This window comes from Tiliqua scincoides, chromosome 8 (assembly GCF_035046505.1).
Source record: "Tiliqua scincoides isolate rTilSci1 chromosome 8, rTilSci1.hap2, whole genome shotgun sequence".
Classification (NCBI taxonomy): Eukaryota; Metazoa; Chordata; class Lepidosauria; order Squamata; family Scincidae; genus Tiliqua; species Tiliqua scincoides.
In genome coordinates, this window is record NC_089828.1 from 56,421,536 (window position 1) to 56,439,371 (window position 17,836).

Here is a 17,836-nt window from a genome sequence, read left to right on the forward strand (position 1 = left end):
GCTTCAGGCCAGTCACTCTTTCCTGGCTGCTTTATGGGGCTGTAACCCACTCTACAGGATTGTTGTAATCCTTACATGCGAAACACTTTGCACACTCCCAATGTTATTACTATTTTATTTAATCCATTTATACCCTGCTTATTCTATAATGTTGGTACCCGAAGCTGGATACCAAAACCCCTATGGAACCTTGTTAAATCTGTTTCAATTGTACATCCTAGACCTAAACAAACTTTTTATGTGTAAACTATACAGTGTACAGACTTCAATATGTCTGAAAAACTGATGTAGAAAACAAGTTTGCAAGCTGCTGTTTTGTCCTACTTGATGCGTGACTCTTCCAGAGGGAGTCCCTCCCCAATAGAGCCTTCAGTACATGCCCTGCTTCTCAGGAAGGGCTGCAGTCCTGTGCATTTGCTCAGAGCTACACACATCAGCGTTGAACAGACGAAGCCTCTGAGGCGACAAGGTTATTCCAACCGTTGTAGTTCTTGGGATGAAGGCTGAACTCCTGAAGCTGTTCATCGCGGCTTTGGGGCAGTTCCTATGCAAAGAAGCTGGCAGGAGAGCAGAAGGATGTGATTAGAGTCCCTGCAGACCTGCATACAGCCACAGTCTGAATTATTTTGAATCTAAATATCGCAGGCCCAATCAATCTTGTGAGGTTTTCCATATCATACTCATCTCGACTTCCAAGGTGGGCGAGTAAAATAACTGGACAACCCAGCAGGGTGGGTACAATGGGTGTGCGCTTTCCTGGCCAATGCAGAGACTCATGGAATTACCTGCTGTCAGGCTTGCAGGGCCACCTCTGCATTGATGTAATCTGGTTCATCATCAGTGGAGCTCTCTGCAGTGAGAAAACATGGTCAGCAGTGAAGGAGAATTTTGAATTTCCACCAAGCTCTTTTGGTCACTGATGCAAACAGCACCTTCACATGTGCGTGTTAGATAGTGTTATGGATCAAGCACATGACCTCCTGCTGAACCTTAATTGAAATCAAGGGTTCCTGTCCAGTTGTGGTTCTGAAATTTTGTGTCCTACGTACATTTTTTTTTTTAATCGAAGAACCAAAACTTTTTAAGTATTTAAGTTCTCTGCTTCGCAACAAGTCTCGGAGAGAGACTGGTTATGGGAAGGATGTGTGTGTCCCGTCCCCCCAAAAACCACTTGCATAACTATAACTTAGTACAGCTTGAAAGCCTTTAAAAATATGTTATATACTAGAGCAGACGTCTCCAAACTACTGCCTGGCAGCCACATCCAGTCTGCAACAACTTAAAATATTTTTACTGCAATTTTTTTTTGTTGACGTGTGACATTTTTATTCATTATATATCATTTATCAGTTTAAACACAGCATTTTTTCTTTGCAATTGTCACCTTTCTCTATTGTTCTGAATCAAATCAGGTTGGTTACAAAAAAGATCCAAGTAAAGCTTATTCATTTAAAATTCATTGGTTTCTTAAACTGTTTTTTTTTTCAGCCCGAGAAAATGTATAAAATATACAATGTGGCCCTCGGATTGAAAAGTTTGGAGGCCTCTGTTCTAAATAGGAATGCTGGCTCACTTTTGGAAGCACTCTAAATCCAACCCTCTTGGTCCCCGAAGAAATTTTTGTAGCCATAACAGTCAATTCTTCCCTCCTGGCAATCCACACAGAATTACATTCCCTCTTCCTAATCTCAGATCCCCCCATTGATTTTGTTCGGTGTCCTGTTTCCAGACTGGAAAGCAGCAAGCACAAACAAAAGTTTTGTGGCATGTGCTGCTGTGAACTAGATCAGATCAACCTCCTGTACTGCTCTCCCAAATCTCCCACCTCGCCTTGCTGCAAAGTTGGGCCAGCTCTGTTTTGTGCCTTCAGTGTCTGGTTTGATCGTGTCCTGTGCGCCACTGTCCACATCAGAATGAAGCCACTGACAGCTTCAACAGAGGCCTTGAAGCAGCATATTATGCTCTGAGTGGTGCGCGATGTGTCTGTCGTATTTCTCTTATGCCCTTCTAATGCATTCAATGCTCCATTGAATTTCTCAGAGTAGTAAAAGTCCAGGGTTTACCTGACACGCATGAACGTTTCCATAGCTGGATGGCTCTGCTGTTCTCGTAGACATCTGCTTCTGCCATGACTAAAGAAGGGAAACAGGCAAAAAGGATGCAGAAATTGCATTTAGATTCATTTCTAGCTTCTTTCCACCTTCTGCTGAGTCGGACTGGCCGCACTGGCGAGCAGCTGCTCTCCATGGCTTCAGAAAAGGTTCTCTCCACCCTATCTGAAGCTGTTGCTGCTGACCAAAGCTGGGACCTTGTGCATAAAGGTCCCACACCCTCTCCCCAAGCTGATGCATGGTGTAAGTGAAGTGAGAAGTACTTGAAGTACTTGGATTTACCGTATCCACTGCTCTGGGATGGTCCAATCACGTTTTCATAAGCGTGGGAGTCTTCATCTGCAGAATGAGGAAGGGAGAGGTTTTACTTCATACAGCAAAGGAAAGTCTAGCACTACTTATTAGAAGGTGCCTAGAGAGAGGTGCGTAAATGGGCTGGTTTGTGGCAGCAACTGACTCCCACCCTGTCCCCCAAATCTGCAGCTATACCTGCAAGAACCCACAGATGTACTGTCTACTCCGCTCACCTCACAAATGGGAAAGATCCTTCAGCAATATGTAGATATGGGAAGAACTTGTCCAGTGATTTTTGGTATAAGAATAGGGGGTATTAAGTAGACAAGGGAGTGTCCCTACTTAGGTTTGTGAAACACTGGAGGGCTTGCAAGCTCTCAGCAAACCACACAGGTCTTCCCAGCCCTCTTCTGTGCATTTTAGGAGTGGGGATTTGAAGATGATCACCTCAGGCTGGTGGAGGATTCCTGCCAGCCACCCCACATCTACCTCCCCTCCCCATTTCCTGGAATCAAAAAGGAAGAGGGGTACAGAGCAGAAAAGGAAGTGTGGAGGAGAGGCGAGTGGTGGGCTAGACTGTCTAGCATCTCTGCTGCTCTAGCCAACCATTCTCATCTCCAGACACAGCTGGTGTGCTACTGGACAAGTGGGATATTTGGCACCTCACCTCCCAGGCTCTGGGAGGTCTTGGGTCAGTTCTGGGATCTTGGGATCATGCCCCAGATCTCTGAGAAACATCCCTTAGCAAATACACCATGCTTTCCTCCTCAGCTTACCGTTTGGTGGTCTTAGGAACTCTCCGCAGTTGGAATAATCTGCACGGATGGGCTCTCTGCGACAGACAAAAAGAAATGGTAGCACAAGAGACACAACCTCTAATGCCTGGGGTTGGGGCTGCCTGGGGCAAGAGGAGGGAAAGGGAGGGTTGAATCAGGGAATTAATGATTCACAGCTCAGTCTCTCAGCCAATAGTCTCACTAAGATCTTGTCTTCGGGCTTTTAAAGAATTATTCTTTTTTTAAATCAGTGGTGGATTTTGTAATATCTCCATCACCTTTGCCTGAAATGATCACCTTTGGGGCTCTTCGGTCTCGAAAAAAGGGGACCTGAGAGGGGACATGACTGAGACATGCAGAATTATGCAAGGGATGGATAGAATGGTTTGAGGGAGGCCCTTTCACACAACACCAGAACCAGGGGACATCCACTAAAACTGAGTGCTGGGAGAGTTAGGACAGCAAAAGAAAGTATTTCTTTACACAGCATGCAATCAGTCTGTGGAACGCCTTGCCACAGGATGTGGCGATGGCATCTGGCCTAGAGGTCTTTAAGAGGGGATTGGACAAATTTCTGGAGAAAAAAATATCACAGGTTACAAGCCAAGATGAGTATGTGCAACCTCCTGATTTTAGAAGGTGACTACCTCATCATGCCAGATGCAAGGGAGGGCACCAGGATGCAGGTCTCTTGTTGCCTTGCGCATTCCCTGAGACAGCTGGTGGGCCACTGTGAGATTCAGGAAGTTGGACTAAATGGGCCTTTGGCCTGATCCAGCGGGGGCTCTTCTTATGTTCTTATGATCCTAAAAAGTAGCTCTCTTCTTTACTGGGACTGTGAGCTTGGCAAGGTTCTTAAAGGGTGTGGTGGAAATAGGGAGGATAGATGATTTAAGAGACAAAGTTACGAAATGTGTTCATGGTAAGTAAATAAGTATCCCTGAAGTTGGAAACAAGTCTTTTTCCATTGATAGGTTTCAGGCACAAAGAACTCAGACGTTAAAATACACTTAAGAGACTTGGGTTTGGTGGTAGGGATCTAAAAGCTCCTTTTAGTTATGAGGGAATTACTGATCTGCTTGCCATTCAGTCCTCCTGGGAATGGGGCAGTCTACCCTAGAGAAATACTAGATACAGCTTTACACACAGGAGTGCTAAGGGTGGAAACTCCTTTTCTCTGTACAAGGATTCTGAACAGAAATTGAGAATTCTGAAGATCTGGGCTGAGGATTTCAATTTGACAACTGAGAAACAGGGGGTGGGGACGGGAGAGAGCACATAAAATGAACGGGGGAAGACGGTGAGGAACTCATCCATAAACTGTCCCAAAACCTATAGTTCTCCTGGACTTACACGTATGCAGTCTCTGGGTCTGTGGCAGTTTCTGAAAACACAATTTATGTGCTATTAGTTCATGGGGTCATGTAGAGGAGTGGCACAGAGCTGGAAAAACCCATGTCGGATCACCCCCAAACCTGCTAGCACTGCCATCTCACACTTATGGGTTGAGAAGGAAAAAAGAGCCAAGCAAAAACCTGGCACAGGGCTGAGAACCAATATGGCCAACCCAGGACAAAATGGCAGCACTCTTGCCAAAGAGGAGGAGAAGATGATGGATGGAGAAAGGCGCACATTAACAGGGCATACAAGATGGCTCCTGGATGCTTCTGTAAGGAGGGAACTGTGGCAGACACAACCTCTCTCTACCTCAGTAATTTTCACTCAGTAAGCCATGGCACACTGGTGTGCCATGAAAAGTCTACTGGTGTGCCCTGGAAGTTTGGAGCACAATGGCCCTCTCCCTAAAAGTCCTCTCAGATCTTATTTTGTGTAAAAATTATAAAACTTACAAGCAAATAGTTTTCCATTCAGACCCTTTCGGGAGACAGAACAAGTTGGTGACAGAGCTGGTAACAGCCAGAGCGACACACAAACCTGAACGTCCACATCTAGTCCACCTCTGTGTGGCCAGTGGAAGCTTTTTTTTTTAACTGGCATAGCAAGATGTTTCCTGCTGTGTCCATCTTGATGTTCTACTCTGAGAAGCTTCTAGGAAGTTCTACCACGTTCTAGAACTTCTGCTAATGAACAGAGGGACTTCCAGTGAATACAACAGACATTCTTTTAAAGTTAGTATTGTGATTCACACCAGGAAACATAATAGGAACAGGAAATGTATCCATCTGTTAAGTGGATCTTTGCCCTCTAAGAGGACCTGGCTGAATCCCTGCTTTGCAACTTTTGTGGATTCCAAAAGCCATGAGCAAATTTGGGTATCAATTTTTTTTTTATGCAACAAAAACCAATTGAAATGAGATGCTCACCTTTCCGTGAATGTTTATACCTGGGCTCTGCACAGCTACCTGGAAAGGAAATCTATAGTTCAGGAAGAGCTAGTGGACAGAGGGTCTTTGGCACAATAAAGGCACCTTTTTTTTTTCTTGAGCACCAAATCATTCTACTCTCAGGGTTGAAAAACAGAGAGAGGGGAATGTGTGGAGGGGAGGGGAGGTGGGCAAGAGTCTCTCTGATGCTCAGCACACTCCCATACTTCCCCTTTCACTCCAGAGAAATTTTTGCCAAGTAATCAAGCTCCAATTCTCACTTTGCCTAATCTCCGGATCAATCAATTCTGAAAAGTTTCCTTTCTCAAGCAGCAGATAGGCAGGCGCCAAGTTTCTCGAGCAGCAGGCAGACACAGCTCCTTAGAAGCAATTGGTTAACCTTTTCTTCTCCTTCCTTCTGCTGCAGCCTGGTTCTGCTTGGCAAATGCTTGCAAAGCAGGTCTGTTCTGTGAAACACCAGGATGGGAATCCTCCTTTCCATCTGAAGCAGGCTACAATTCAATGCACCCTTACTTAAGAATAACACCCATGGAAAGCGGTGGGTCTACTTCTGAGTGAAAAGGGTTGCCAAGATCTCATCTCTCTGCTGTGAATTGAATTGCACACTCCCAGTTATGTGTTACGGGTTGTATGTTGTACGTAGAGCTTCTGGCTTAACACACCAGACACCTTAAAGGTGGATTTGATTCATGGATCTCCTGCAGTGGTTCCCAACCTTTTTCACTTGCATATCCCTTGGCAGCCCATTTCCATAAATTGTACCCTTCATATTAGCAAAATGTTTGTAATTAATAATACAAGCCCTCATCTCCTCTCTACGAAAGCCCAGAATTCATGTATTTATCACAGTGTTTTCTCTTTTTATCTGTTTGAAGAACAGAAGACTCTGCCTTTGCACTGTTTTGCACCAGAAGTGTGCTGAGAAATTCTGGGTGATTGATCACTTTCCATATTATGTTTCAGCTTTTTTACTGTGCTGGTTTTCAATCACTGGTGCATACATGAATTGATGGCCAAAAACTAGATATTGGTGGAGCTTTCACAGCCAACTAGCTACCTCCCTTCTTGCCTTGCTGGTCCTTGCAAGGCATTCCTGTCTTGCAAGGCGTTCTGGAGCACAGCCTGCCTTTTTCTGCCATTATTCCACTATTTTTCAAGTACCCCTAAAGGTCCTGTTGAGTGTCCCTGGGAGTACATGAATACCAGGTTGGGAACCACTATTTTACTGGTATGTTGTTTACAGTACACTTACTCCGATAGTGTTTACAAAAAGGTGATGAAGACCAGAATTTAAAAAGAATAAAAATGTATCTTATGATCTTTTACTATGTGTTTTTTTTTAAATTAGAGACTACGGTTCTTATGTAACAATTAGTGCTGGGTTATTTTTCAGGATCTGGCCTCGAATAAAATCAGACAACACTATAGCCAGACAACCCCCTAAGTTTAACCCCCAACTTAACCGAGGTTCATAGAAAATTCCATGATTGTTGGCTCAAAACCTGCCCTCGACTTATCTGTGGGGTCAGCTTATAGGCGAGTGTCTGTGGTAACTATTTTATTGGGGGGATGGGCCTGATTTGTGAGGTTTGGAACCATCACTTCTGTGACTATGTTTGTCTGTGCACGTCGCAATTAATGAATTATAATTAACGGTAATGTTGGTAATTCATTATATTTACTTTAACTACTTCAATAAAGACATATTTAATAAACATATCCAACAACATATTGAGAGCCAGTATGGTGTAGTGGTTTAGGAATTGGACTTAGACTGGGAAGAGCCAGGTTCAAGTCCCTGCTCAGATATGAAGCTACCTGGTTGACCTTGGGCCAGTCACAGGGCGCAATCCTAACCAAATTTCTAGCACTGGCATAGCTGTGCCAGTGGGGCATGTGCTGCATCCTGCAGTTGGGGGGAAGTCATGGAGGCCTCCTGAAGATATGGCAGAGTTTGTTCTCTTACCTCGAAGTTGCATTGCCCTTATGTCAGTGCAGGAAAATGGGTTAGGATTGTGCCCACAATCTCTCAGCCTCACCTACCTTGTGAGGATTAAAGGAGGGGGGTAATTATACATCACTCTGAACTGCTTAGAAGAGAGACGGTATAAAAATGTGAAAGACTGAAAATAAATAACATATTTATCTCACCTTTTCATTTTTACAAAAATACCCAAGATGGCACACATCAATTAAAAAAAAAAAAAAGCAATAGGATAAGATCAAAAGATGAAACACAAAGCAGGACAATTTAGTAGTCACACACACAGGGCAGCCAGGCTAAAATGTTTAACATCTAACCCGAGTGCTCATAAAAGATCAAAATGTATCATGAGACTCGATACAGGCAACTTAGGGGCACCTTCCTATAGGGATCAAAAACAAACTTACCAGCATGTCTTGAAATGGAGGGATGCTTAGGAATGGACACATTTGTTTTCCGCTTGCTACAAAAATAGAAGGACGTTTGTGTAAACAGTGTGAAATTATTCCCAAAGGGCCAAAAACTTGCACCGTGGTGGCCAACATACTGGCACAGCACAGCTTACCTCGGTCCCGGGATTCTGCGTGACTTTTTCATGTGTTCCAGCCCTGAAACTGCAAAGGAGCAAGTGAAACTGAAAGCCAAATCTTCAGTCACGCTTTGGGAAAGGGGAAAGTTGCAGGCATGACTCATCTGACAGCTGGCATGCTGGGGCAGAAGCTAAGTCTTGTCCAATGCATCATTGCTAAGTCAGTGCATCATTTCCTTAAAACTGCTTTCCCTTTGATAAGTGGGGAAAGCACCTTATATTTGCCATTTCTCACATATGGCATCTCACACAAGAGCCTTGCTGGTTCAGTCCCCAGGCCCACCTTCCCAGCATCCTGCTTCCCACTGGGGTCAAACAGTTGCACCCACGAAAACAAGCAGGGCATGGAGGCAACATCCTCATCCCCCCATCCTATGTCCTCAGCACTGAAAGATCAGAGATAGAATGCCCCTATTTGCGAAGGTTCCATTCCTATTATAGTTAGTCAGAATGGAACAGCAGCCCTGCTGGATCAGACCAAAGGTTCATTTTATGCAACATCTATTTCCCACAGTGGCCGCCTGAGAATGCATGTTCCAGGTACCAATCATGACTAATAGCGATTGGTGGACGTCACTCCATGCATCTCTCCAATCCCCTGTCAAGACAAATTCTCCCCCTCCCCAAACCATCCCTCTAAGTTGCTCAAGGAGAGGAGAGCTCTTACCATAGGGCAACTTGGCTACCTGTTTTGGCCTCTCATGTTTTTATAATAATAATAATAATAACTCTGTATTTATATACTGCCTTTCTGGTCATTGGATTACTCCTCTGACTTTATTCAAGGCGGTTTACATAGGCAGGCATTTCTAAATCCCTCATTTTTACAATCATAGAGTTTCTCTCTTTCAAGAACCAACAACATTTCAGAGTGGATCTTCCTGGTTTGGTCTCCCTTCTGGCCTCCAGTTCTCCCACACAGGCCGACAAGCAGCTCCATCTCTCACATGGAGGGCAGCCAAGACGCTTCTTGCTCACACCAAGAGCAGGTGGAATCACTCAGCTCAGCTTGTCAGCTGCTTCAAGGTCTCCCCATTCTCAGCCGTTCAGGGAGCTGCCGGTGTCCTCGAACCGGCGACCTTCTGATGCTATCTTCAGGCTAACGGAGGCTCTACCCTCTCGACCAGACCTCCTGCCCAGCATTATCACATGCTAATGCTCGAAATGTGGGGGAAAGTGTGGCAGGATTGGCCACCTGTAGCCACCGTGCTTGGCAATGATAAAGGACATTCAGAACTCTGTTTTTAGTTATTCTGATTATTTTGTTGTTTCATGTTTTAAACTGTCCTGAGATTTTTTTTGCCTGAAGAGTTGTATATGCATAGTATCACTCACTCACTCACTCACTCACTCACTCACTCACTCACTCACTCACTCACTCAATCAATCAATCAATCAAATGGACAGACTTTGAGAAAGCACCGACACTCACTTGAAGAGGAACGCACCACTTCCAATATCTGTTGGTTTTCAATTCTGAAAGAACAGAGAGTGACCAGTGAGGTATTGACATACAAATATCACCATGCAGATGGCCCCCAAAATGACATGTGTCAGTCACAAATTTGATGCGCTCCACCTCCGTTGTACAGCTAGAACAGCAGATTCAGCTTCAGTGTGAATTGAGCTAGACTTGGCTTGTGACTCTTTGTATCAGGTGCTAGCTGAGAAGACTGTGCTCAGAGGAGGTGTTGTTGAGAATGTTCAGAGAGATTGCGCAACCAGGGAACCACTTTTAAAGGAGGTGGGTAGAACTCTGAAGCAGGTTAGATTTCAACACAGATGAATGGGTGTAGCTGCCTACTGAGTCAGACCACTGACCCGTCCATCAAAGGCTGGATGGACTGTCTACTGGTCTACTTTGACTGGCAGCAGCTCTCCAGGGAACCTTTGCAGCCCCCTAGCTGAAGATGCTGGAGATTAAACCAGGGACCTTCTGGTTTGTAAATCATGTGCTCTATCACCGCTTACATGGCCTCCTAGCTAAGCACAAATGGCTCATTTGTAGCACAAGGTCTTTCCTAGCCCTTCCTGGAGATGCTGTCAGAGCTTGAACCTGAGACTCTCCACAGGCAAAGCAGGTTCTGTAACAGTAACCGCTTTGTGAACTTTTAGTTGAAAAGCGGTATATAAATACTGTTAATAATTAGTAATTAATAATAACAGTAAGTTACCTTCCCCTTTCTTTCCTTTGCAAGAAAATTATGGAGTAAACGAGCACATCTGTTTCAATTCCATTCTGGATGGAACTTTCCAGAAGTACTGTATGTTCGTTATTTAAACCCTCCCCCAGCAATGACCTCTAATTACTTACTGATTACTCTGCTGACTCAGCCCCGTCTTCTCCTGTTTGCTGCCTACAGAGGGTTAAAAACAAAACAGAGAATTATGAGCAAGTGTCATGTGGAAGGCAGAATAAAAAGGAGGCATGACCAAGAATAGCAAAGACGTGGAACCAGAAGGGAGGATACAAAGGAAAACAGGCATGCTCTGAAGATGTGCAAAAGGATGTACACTTTGCACAATGCTGAGTTGAGCCTTATTGTACCCATTTGACAGGCAGGCAAAACGGAGGTTGAATGATGGCTGTCTTCTCAGCATTACTTGGCAACCACACTTGGGGGGGGGGGGAGATAAGTCTTACCAAACCATCGACACTTCATGCACATCGTCAGCAGGGCCCCCAAGACCATCAAAGAGAAGGCCCCCCAAATCAGCTCCACTTGGCTCATAGTTCGATCGCGTAGGATTCCAACCTTCAAAAAACACAGCACTTCTTTAAAAATGGAACAAGCAGGTAGAAGGACACCGCCCCGTTACTGGCACCTCCAAGAGTGCAATCTTAAGTGCATCTACCCAGATGTAATTTCCATTGGGCCTTACTCTCAGGAACGTGCGCAGAGGATTACAGCCCAAATCTCACAAATTAGGAGGAACTGCAAGTATATGTGGGATAATTCAATGACAACAGTCTCAACGAACCAGTGGAAAAATGAACACAACAATTTTGGGGGAACAGGGCAAAGTGTAAAGTCTTGTACAGAGGGAGCAAAAAACTGGAGGTGGGGCCAAGTGGATTGGGAGGGGGTGCAAGCTCTGTTTTGCAAGCAATCAGGGGGTCTCTTTGGTGGCAGTGATGGGTATGCAGAGGCTGGACTGCTGAGAGATGGCATTGGGCCTGGGACAAGATGCTTGATTGCTCCCCCCTTCTTAAATTTCCCGACAAATCAGATGCTACTACATTTTTTTAAAGTTTTTTGATTGACAGGTCTTGCCTGAGCAGGATTGAAACAAAATGAAAGCATTGAGCAGAGTGGGATAATTTCCTTACTTTGAGTAGTGCTATTGAGTCTCTTGTCTTTTAACTCAGCCAAGTCCTCATTTGCTTTTTTTCCCTAATAATAATGCAGGGGCATCTAAGGACTGGCTTTCACCATCTTCACTGCTGGGTGATGACTTTGAAACAAAACCTAGGTGGAATATACTTGCCAGGCTTTTTTTAGCATTTCTTTTTCTTTTTTCTCTTCTGTGCTCCAGTTTTATATTGGTACTCCACACCATTAATTTCACCTTCAAGCAATGCCAAAACACATATAGACTTGATCCAAGACTTGATTCTAGACATACACTAAGCGGCTGACGGTTGGGGCCTGGGAATTCTGCAATGGGTGACCTACTGCTGGGGCTTCCTAGTTCAGGTCTGAAGATGTTAGTTTCACTTTCCCAGGTTTGAATTGTAACAATACATGCTGATGCTTATGGAGAAGACCTGGGCTGCATTTCCACTAGAGAGCTTTATTCCATTTTCAATGCACTTCTGTTCCCCCAAATGCATTCTAGGGGTTTGTTAAGGAATCTGGAAGCTATTAGAGCTACGCTTAATAAATGGCAGTCTCCGAAATGCCTTGGGGCAGTGTTTCTCAAACTCTGTGTCAGGACCCACCAGGTGGGTCATGAGCCAACTTCAGGTGGGTCCCCATTCAATTCAATATTTTATTTTTAATATATTAGACTTGGTGCTACCATGGTATGTGATTGCATTTGGGGAAATGTTACAGACCTGTACTTTTAACAAGATACCTCGTATGTATATCTTGTTAAAGATACTATGTATATCTGGGCAGGAGAACTGGTCTAGAGGGTTGAGCCTCCCTTTGCCTGAAGATAACATCCGAAGGTCGCCAGTTCGAGGCCACCGGCATCGTGCAAACTTGAAGCAGCTGACAAGCTGAGCCGAGTTATTCCATCTGCTCTGAGCGTGGGAGGATGGAGGCCAGAATGTGAAACCAGATCAAGAAAGAAACATCTGAATGTTGTGGTTTCTTGAAAGATAGAACCTTTCAAATTGTAAAAATCCCTATGGGGATTTAAATTTGCCTGCCTATGTAAACCGCCTTGAATAAAGTCTGAGGAGAAATCTGGGGACCAAGAAAGGCGGTATAGAAATACCTGTATTATTATTATATGCTTTTAACAATTATAGTACATGGGACTTACTCCTGGGTAAGTGTGGGTAGGATTGCAGCCTAGGACTGTTAAAAATTTTCCTGCTTGATGATGTCACTTCCGGTCATGACATCACTTCCGGCAGGTCCTGACAGATTCTCATTCTAAAAAGTGGGTCCCTGTGCTAAATGTGTGAGAACCACTGCAATAGAAGTGCATTGAAAGTGGATTAAAGCTATAGTGGAAATGAAGCCCTGGATAGGCTGAGGCTGAGGTACCCAAACTTATTTTGTGATACTTTTGTTTTCTTGTCATGGCCCAGTCCCCTTGGAGGCCCAACCCCTGGAGATTTTGTCCCCCTGCCCTTCCCTCTCCTCAGGCCTGTGCAGAGTTATGTGACTGCTTGGGAACTGGGTGGCACTCGCTGGAATCATACATACTCTCCCCATATACCCTGCCTTTCTTCCATTGTCTCCCCTTGGGTCACTACCTAGATTGTAAGCACCTTGGGGCAGGGAGCTGGCCTTTTGGTAGCACAGAGGCAGCGGACCCAAGATGACATCAGGTTGCATCATTTGTTTGATTGGCAGAAGGTCCCCAGGAATCAGTCTTTCCCATCTCTCACCACTACGCAGTCCAACTAGAAAAGTCAGGGCTAGGGAGCATGTGTGTGCTTCCCAAGGGGGCTTCCCATTATCTGTATAAAATTTCATGCTGATGGCTGAATGCCTAGCGTCTGCTAGTCAATGGAAATAGGGCACTGCTCCAGCTTGGTATGAATCAAGCCCTAGATTTCTATATATAACGTGGTCAGGGGATCTAGTGTTCACAGAAAAAATCACTCATCCATTATACAGTGCGCAAAGACAGCAAGGCACTGAGGTTTGTGGCAATGCAGCATGCATGACACTCTGAGAGACACACAGCAAACCATGTGGTCTTCTTTTATATACTTTGCATGGAACAGAACTGAAATCTTAAAGTCTGGTGATCAAGCCCAGGAAAGCTCTAGTAGTCTATCCCAACATCTCTGGGAGAAAGGGCAAGATAAAAATGTCATAATCTCCAAACAGCAACCCCAAAGGGAAAATGTAGAAACCAACTCCCAACATTAAAACCATGAGAACACCAGTTATAAACCCAACCAACTGCGGGATTACACAAACAACCAAAAAGACCGACGTTTAATCGAACCAAAAGCAGATGTGGCCTAATGCGATTGTAAAGCTGGTTTTTCTATTCTATATTTGAGAGAGCACCTATGACGAATACTTTATGGATAAACAGCAGACTATTTTGTGATTTAATGTCTTTCTACATCGCCTGTTCAGATTTTCACAAGGAAGTTTCCAGAATTAACGTGCCCAATAAAACAATGTATGAGTAAAACCATAGTAAAGTGCTAGTAGGTCGGATTGAGAACTGTTTGGATTCCCCTCTTTCCCCTGGACCCAGAAATGATTCATCAACCTGCCTGGCATCAAATTAATGAAGAGAGATTTAAGAGAAGTGGGGTTTTTGATGATCACCTGCCAGGGTATGTTGTCTGTGTCAAAGTATTGGAACAAAAGAAGGAACACCTATTGATCTTTAGACAATTAAAATATCAGACATAGCAAACATAGCTAAGTTCTTTTGTAAAACATTTCTTTTCCTTTCTTTTCTTCCTGCAATGGTTGACAACCTTCAGCATCAAAAGACTATGGTATAAGCCTACAGCACCCGGTATTCCCAGGCAGTCTCCCATCCAAGTTCTAACCAGGCCTGACCCTGGTTAGCTTCCAAGATCAGATAAGATTGGGCATGTGCAGGGTAACAGTTGCTGCATGTTATGTCTGATTTAGCAATTGTATTGTTTCACTTTCATTAATAAAGGAATTTTGTTCTTGCATACAACCAAAATTGAAGTGGGGAGAAAGAGGAAGAGATGCAGCGGCCCCTTTTCTAAGAAAACAGACCAGAGCTCAGCAGATGTAATGTTCGGGTGGAGAGGGAGAGAGAATTGAGGTTGACAGGCCAAGTTCTTGACACAAACATCTAATTTTCTTTTATCATTCACCAATGTTCAGAGTCTTCAGTACAGTTGGGATCCCTTTCAAATTAAATTTTTTTTAAACACCTATTAGACTCATTTAATATCCTGCCTTCCCCTTTAGAGACAGAGCAGGGTTATCGTTAAATAGCCTGATATACACAGGCTTACTCAGAAGTAAGGGCTCTCAGCTGATTGAATAAATGGTTGTGCTCGATTCAGTCAATCAAATTGTGCTGTTGGCAGATCAGAAGGCAGCCCCCCAACAAACGTGTGGAGAAAATGTCTACATAAATAGCTTGGTTCCTCCTCATGCTCTTTGAGCCCTCCCTGAAAACAGTGCTGGGGGCTCCTGCAGATTGGAGCACAAAGCAAAAATGGAATCGCACTGTGTAGAACGCCCCATTTGGGATGGATCGTCCTGTTTTAATTAGTGTATAATTTTAAGAACATGCCCACCCTATATTTTAAGAACATGCCCATGTTTAAGAACATGATATATAGCAATCAAAGCTAGCAAATGTTAGTTAACCCACATTTTACTCAAAAGAAAAAACTTCTGGTGGGTAACGATGTTAGTCTGTAGCAGTAAAGGCAACAGAAGATCTTGGTGTGCCTTAAAGACAAATAAAAGGATCCCACTGGACCTTAAGGCCTTCTGCCTTGAAACAGTCCATCATCACCAGTTCATTTCTCGCCATGCCTGCATGTTTTTCTTCTGGACTGTCCATTTTCACAGCTTAAATTTTCCCCATATTTATCATAGCCTTTGGTTTTCTAAGAACGCACTGCACAACTTGACTGGCACCATGCAATCACAGAAAGAGAGGATCTGAATGAAGAGGAAGCAACGGGGTCGCAGAGTAAGAGGCTGTTTTTGGCATAAGCAAAGAGGATGACAGCCACTCAAAGGGTAGTGTCCGAGAAGGCAAGGAAGTGGTGTGGAAAGGCCTCTGAAGGTGGTCCTACCTTATTCAGAGATTCTTTCTTCCTACATAAGAATGGAGAGATCATCAGCTATAGCAGCTGCCAGCCCTTCCCACATCGGCCATCGCTCACTTGCTGCTCATGCAGAAACACACCCGATCACAATGTGGTCACTCGCTCACAGGGACGGTGAGTAGGCCTCTGGTTTCCTGTTCCCCTTCTGAGTCACTCAACCCAACCCAACACCCGCCTCGCAGGCATGGACCATGGAGTCCTCTAGTCGACCACAACGCTTTGGAGAGTTGCACATTTAGACCTTTGGGTCACCTGGACCAGTTCTCAAGGTGGAAATGTGGTTTCGTTCTGCCCATCATGGAACACCTCCTGACATTCTGCACCTAGACTTTTTAATGACCAAGTAACTCAGGGAAAGTCCTTTGTGACAAGCTTCAAGTTTGCTGAACAGGCACATCGATTAATCAATTTGTCATTGATTCAAAGTTTATTTTAAAATAACCAGGGTCAAAAGATAGAGGCATCCTTGTTCCATGCCTCTCACTGCTTCATTTCCATCTTTCTGCCAGGAAGTAGTGGTGCAGCTATGGGGGGGTGGGTGGGGGGGTCAAAGGGCTAAGTGTTGCAGGTGCCTGAATACGCCACACAAGCAACCCCTCCACCTCAGAGCCATTCTGGGCACTGGGAGCAAAATGGAGGCAGTCGTGTGATGTACATGTACCTGCTGAAATTTAGTACATGATTTTTTTAAAAAATAAGCTAAGTACAATCTGCTGCCTTGCTGCATTTTATCCTGAAGGAGACTAGGGTAGCAGACATAACCCCCCCCCCCCCAAATGTGAGAGGTCAGGCTGAGAAATGGAGACTGGCCAATAGTCACATCAGTAAGCTACATGGCAGGGAAAGAATTTGAAGCCACCTCTCCCCAGCTGTGAACTGTAACACATCAACCCTCAGACACTGGCACCCTGGCAAGGGGCCGTAAGTAATTTTCACTTGGTGGGGCTTCCAAATAAACTGGTGAGGGAGAGGGGGATATCGGAAGCTTCCAAAGCATTTGGGGGTTTGGGCACAGGGCCAACACCAGAAATGTATACATTCAGTAAGAGCTATTTTTACTTAAAAAATATTTATACCCTACAACAGAAATTCAAAGAGGTTTACATAAATATTGAACTTGCTTTGCTGAGCCTGAAGCTCTTGGGCAGTTTATAAACCAGGATTTTTCCTTATGTTTCCCATTGGCCAGCCAATGGCTATGCTGTAAATCATATTTTGCCTTTCAATTTTGACATATTGTTTTCTCCCATTCACATATTTAACTTCTTCTCCCTGCATTCTTTAACTCCTTTGTTCTTGCACAACCTTGTCTCTCCTTTGCCATCAAAGCGTTTAGATCAGGGGTGCTCACACTTTTTTGGCTCGAGAGCTACTTTGAAACCCAGCAAGGCCCGGAGATCTACCAGGGGGGGAAGGAAGCATCTGACAGACACCCCCTTTAATGTATGGAGCCCCTGCTGGAGTCTAGTCAGTTTCGTCAGTTTTGTTGCTGCATGCCTGAAGAGCAGCTAAAGTGTCAGTTTCAGTGTCAGTTTAGTGTCAGCTAAATATGTCAGTTTCGTCTAGTCACTAGACGAAACTGACATATTAACAGTTTGGAGAGACAGGGCTCCGCAATCTACTCATTTTGCCTCGCGATCTACCGGTAGATCGCGATCCACCTATTGAGCACCCCTGGTTTAGATAGTGAACTGCACTTTCTATTTCTGTACAGAGAAGAGCACAAGACTTCTAAATCGCACATTAAAAACTTAAGCTGCCTTAGGAATCAATATTTCAAGTTCAGTATTTATTTTTTAAAAATTCCTCCCTCAATAGTGGGAAATGTTGTAAATATTGTGAAATTAAAACATCAAAAGCTTCACTGTAAGATCTTCATTAGAGTTGGCACAGAAGGATCTTTAAATTGGTTTTCATTCAAACTTCCCTCAAAACAAAACCCACCTACAAATGTACCAGAATTGGCTCTCCTCCCCCTGCCACAAACACAAATAGATGTCAACAGGTCAGCCTTGAATATTACTTAAGGTTTTCTTTATTTAAAAGATCATTCACAAAATACCATATCCATAAATTTACTTTTTTGTCATGAAGCAGAATGTGTTAAGTGTTTGGAAATTTCTTACACATTTAAAAGTCAAAACAGATTGACTAAGCGAGTTTTAGATGGGAGTCTCAGGTTGGTTTTTGCTCTTAAAATCTTGGGATATGTTTCCCCCCCCACATTAAGAACGGAAGAGAGGTTGTTGGATGGATT

The 17,836-nt window shown here is 44.1% G+C and overlaps 1 protein-coding gene across 1 annotated transcript; it reads right to left on the reverse strand.

The window, feature by feature from the left end:
* Window positions 1-138: 138 nt before the first annotated feature.
* Window positions 139-15,620, reverse strand: LAT2 (linker for activation of T cells family member 2). Its single transcript, XM_066636380.1, has 13 exons — window positions 15,547-15,620; window positions 10,744-10,855; window positions 10,414-10,456; window positions 9,532-9,575; window positions 8,076-8,124; window positions 7,918-7,973; window positions 5,506-5,544; window positions 4,535-4,565; window positions 3,182-3,237; window positions 2,394-2,450; window positions 2,064-2,132; window positions 786-850; window positions 139-557 (listed from the first exon to the last, which is right to left on the reverse strand). Exons 1-12 carry the CDS (start codon window positions 15,589-15,591, stop codon window positions 792-794), a joined length of 660 nt encoding a protein of 219 aa, XP_066492477.1. The 5' UTR covers window positions 15,592-15,620; the 3' UTR covers window positions 139-557; window positions 786-791.
* Window positions 15,621-17,836: the final 2,216 nt, after the last annotated feature.

Excerpts from the sequence above, each read along its gene's own strand:
- LAT2 (XM_066636380.1), bottom strand. The coding sequence starts at position 15,591 with ATGATCTCTCCATTCTTATGTAGGAAGAAAGAATCTCTGAATAAG. Across the intron at positions 10,856-15,546 it reads AGAAAGAATCTCTGAATAAG|GTTGGAATCCTACGCGATCG; the intron begins GTAGGACCACCT and ends TGTTTTTTGAAG. Across the intron at positions 851-2,063 it reads GAAACGTTCATGCGTGTCAG|AGAGCTCCACTGATGATGAA; the intron begins GTAAACCCTGGA and ends TTCTCACTGCAG.